This window comes from Lepus europaeus, chromosome 23, assembly GCF_033115175.1.
Source record: "Lepus europaeus isolate LE1 chromosome 23, mLepTim1.pri, whole genome shotgun sequence".
In the NCBI taxonomy this organism is placed as follows: domain Eukaryota; kingdom Metazoa; phylum Chordata; class Mammalia; order Lagomorpha; family Leporidae; genus Lepus; species Lepus europaeus.
In genome coordinates this window covers 9,839,832-9,842,348 of record NC_084849.1, presented here as the reverse complement: position 1 = coordinate 9,842,348, position 2,517 = coordinate 9,839,832, and the positions used below count along the sequence as shown (strand labels likewise).

General features: G+C 68.0%; 1 protein-coding gene across 1 annotated transcript in view; it reads right to left on the bottom strand.

Annotated features, from left to right (window-relative positions):
• Positions 1 to 879: 879 nt before the first annotated feature.
• DTX1 (deltex E3 ubiquitin ligase 1) overlaps positions 880 to 2,517 on the bottom strand; it is a 32,028-nt gene continuing 30,390 nt past the window's right edge. Inside the window, exons 7-9 of the mRNA XM_062182028.1 lie at positions 2,302 to 2,463; positions 2,126 to 2,215; positions 880 to 1,808 (exon numbers count right to left, since the gene is read on the bottom strand). Coding sequence (XP_062038012.1) covers positions 1,584 to 1,808; positions 2,126 to 2,215; positions 2,302 to 2,463 — 477 coding nt within the window. The 3' untranslated portion in view covers positions 880 to 1,583. The remainder of the gene's footprint in view (positions 1,809 to 2,125; positions 2,216 to 2,301; positions 2,464 to 2,517) is intronic.

The window sequence follows — 2,517 nt, the reverse complement described above, 5'->3', positions numbered from 1 at the left end:
ATGGTCTCAGCCCTCTGGTTGCTGTGTCCGTGAATGCCTGGTGCCTCACTGACCCTCCATCCCGGCCCTTGCTGGAGGCCCCGCCCACGAGCTGGCAGGTGCAGGTGCCCTCAGGGAGAGCTGAGGCTGTGCCCTGGAGCCTGGGGGACCCGGGGGCTGCCCTCCCTTGCTCTGAGCCTTGGTTAAGCCTGTGGGAAACAAGACACGAGTGCAGAGGTGTGGTTTTCACAGTGGATCCCACCCGGGCGGCTCAGGAACCCGGGCAGGCCCTGGCATGGGAATGCAGGTTCCTGGGCCCCCCTGCCACTGGCTCAGAACCTGAGGGTCTGTGGGCTGGGATCAGGTTTTAACACATTGCTCAGGTGACCTGGGTGAGGCTGGGGTCTGATCACAGGCCTGGGGAGTGGGCGAGTTTACAGGGGAGAGTTCCTGGTGAGGTTGTGTCTGAGAGTGTAGAATGTTTGGGAACACCAACTGGCAGAACCGGAAGGGCCTCCAAGGACCCTCTTCCGGTTTTGTGTAACTGAAGAGAGAGAAACTCAAGGCTAGCTGCCTGGCCGGGTGCGGAAGGAGCGATACCCAGTGCGGCCAGCAGGGGTCGCCAGGTGCAAAGGCTAAGATTCGAATCTTGCGGGTCCGGGGATCCTGGCCCTACCCTTCCCCGGGCTCTAAGGTCTGGGCGACCCAATCCCAGCACCGCTGGCTCCTTCCTGTTGTCCTGGAGGCCCTGGGCCCGGAGCCACGCCCACCCCGATGGCGATGGCGCAGCTGGGGGACCCCGGGAGCAGCCCCCTCACCCCCACCCTCCGTCGGCAGGAAAACACAGGGTGAGGAGGAGAAAGACCATTTATTTCTCCGCCCACAGTGGGACTGGTAGGTTTTCAAGAGAGTAGTCGCTGGCGTCCCTTTAAATCTTGGCAGCCAATCGACAGAGGCGGAGCTGGTGAGTTGCCGGGGCAACAGGCCCCTGGTTGGCCGCAGACCATCAGCCACCCCGCTGCCCACTCCCAAGGAGAGGGAGGTTGACCCTTCGCCGTCCGCTCTGGCCTAAAGTGGGCCCCTCCTCTGGCCGCTGCGGCTGGAGGAGGGGGTGGGGGGGGAGAGCAGGTGCCCTTACCTGGGGCGGAATAAGGCCTGGTGATGGGAGTGGAGTCAGGGTCCCAGACAGAAGAAGACACGTGCACAGCAGGAGGCCTCGCCCCGCCCCCCGCCGTGCGGAGGTGGCTGGGGGGGAGGGATGGGCCGGGCTCCCCAAATCTCAGTTTCCCTCCCGGGAAGCCACGCAGGCGCCAAGTCAGGACAGAGATGAGAACCCCTGGGTATCCGGGGGGGGTCTGTCTTCGCCCCCAGCTTGGGGGTCCATCGAGGCACGTGGGTGTGCGTGCGCGTGTGTGAGGGGGTGGGACGCTGTCCCCCCAGCAGGGAGGTTGCTGTGGCTTCTGGAACTCTCTGCGGCCCGACCTCCCCTGCCGTCCCCGCGTGTCCCCGCGCGTCATGAGCGTTCCTACGGCTTCTGCAGGCTGCTCCCCCGCCCTGAGCCGGGCCGGGGGCGAAGCAGGAGGGCAGGCAGGCCGCCTGGGGCCTCAGGCCTTGGCGGCAGCCTCCGACACGCCCTGGGCCGTCAGCTCGGCCAGCACGTTGTCCAGGTAGCTAGCGTCCGGGTAGCCGTGGCCCGTGAGGTTGGAGCCGAACTCGGTCTTGTGGTGGATCTCGTTCCACACCACGGTGTCCGACTCGCCCGTGGTGTTGGACGTGCCGATGGTGAAGATGAGCCGGCGCTCCCAGGCGGTGATGAGCAGCCGCAAGACCTGGGGAGGGGCGCCGGGCTCAGGGCCCCGCCCTCGGCCCGCCCACACCCGCGAGCCCCGCCCCCGAGAGCCCCGCCCTGGCTTAGGCCCCGCCCCCAGAGCATCTCCCAGGCGTCTGCCCGTGTCTGTGTCTTGGGGTGCCGGACAGCCTGCTGCGTGGCCCGCGCGCACGCAGACCCGCCCACCTGCCCCAGACTCTCTCCTTATCTGTAAAATGGGCTCAAGACTTAGACCCAGGGGGCTGGGGAAGTGGGCCCAGGTGGGGGACGGGAGCAGAGGACAGGCGCGCGGGCTGGGGAGGGGTCGCCGGCACCCACCTTGCGCCCCTTCTCGTTGTTGGGCAGATAGCAGTGGCGCGGGAAGCCTCTGGCTGTGAACTTCTTTCCGGGGTTGGGGTGCTCAGGGCCCTGTGGGGGGAGCGGCGTCAGGGGCTGGGTCGGCGGGCAGGGGTGGGGGCGGGTGGGGGTGGGGGGCGGGCGGGGGCGGGGCTCGCCTGGATGCCCGTGGGGATGTCGTAGACGATGCGGATGGTCTGGGTGTCGGCGAAGCCCGGCAGCGAGTGGGGGATGAGGTGGAACTCCATCTTCCCCGGCGGCTGCGTGCCCGTCTTCTCGCCGTAGATGGCCTTGCACGTGGGGCACTGCAGGCTGCCGTCCTGAGGGGGGCGGCGGTGAGCGCGCGCCCGGGACCCGCACCCCGTGTCCCCGCC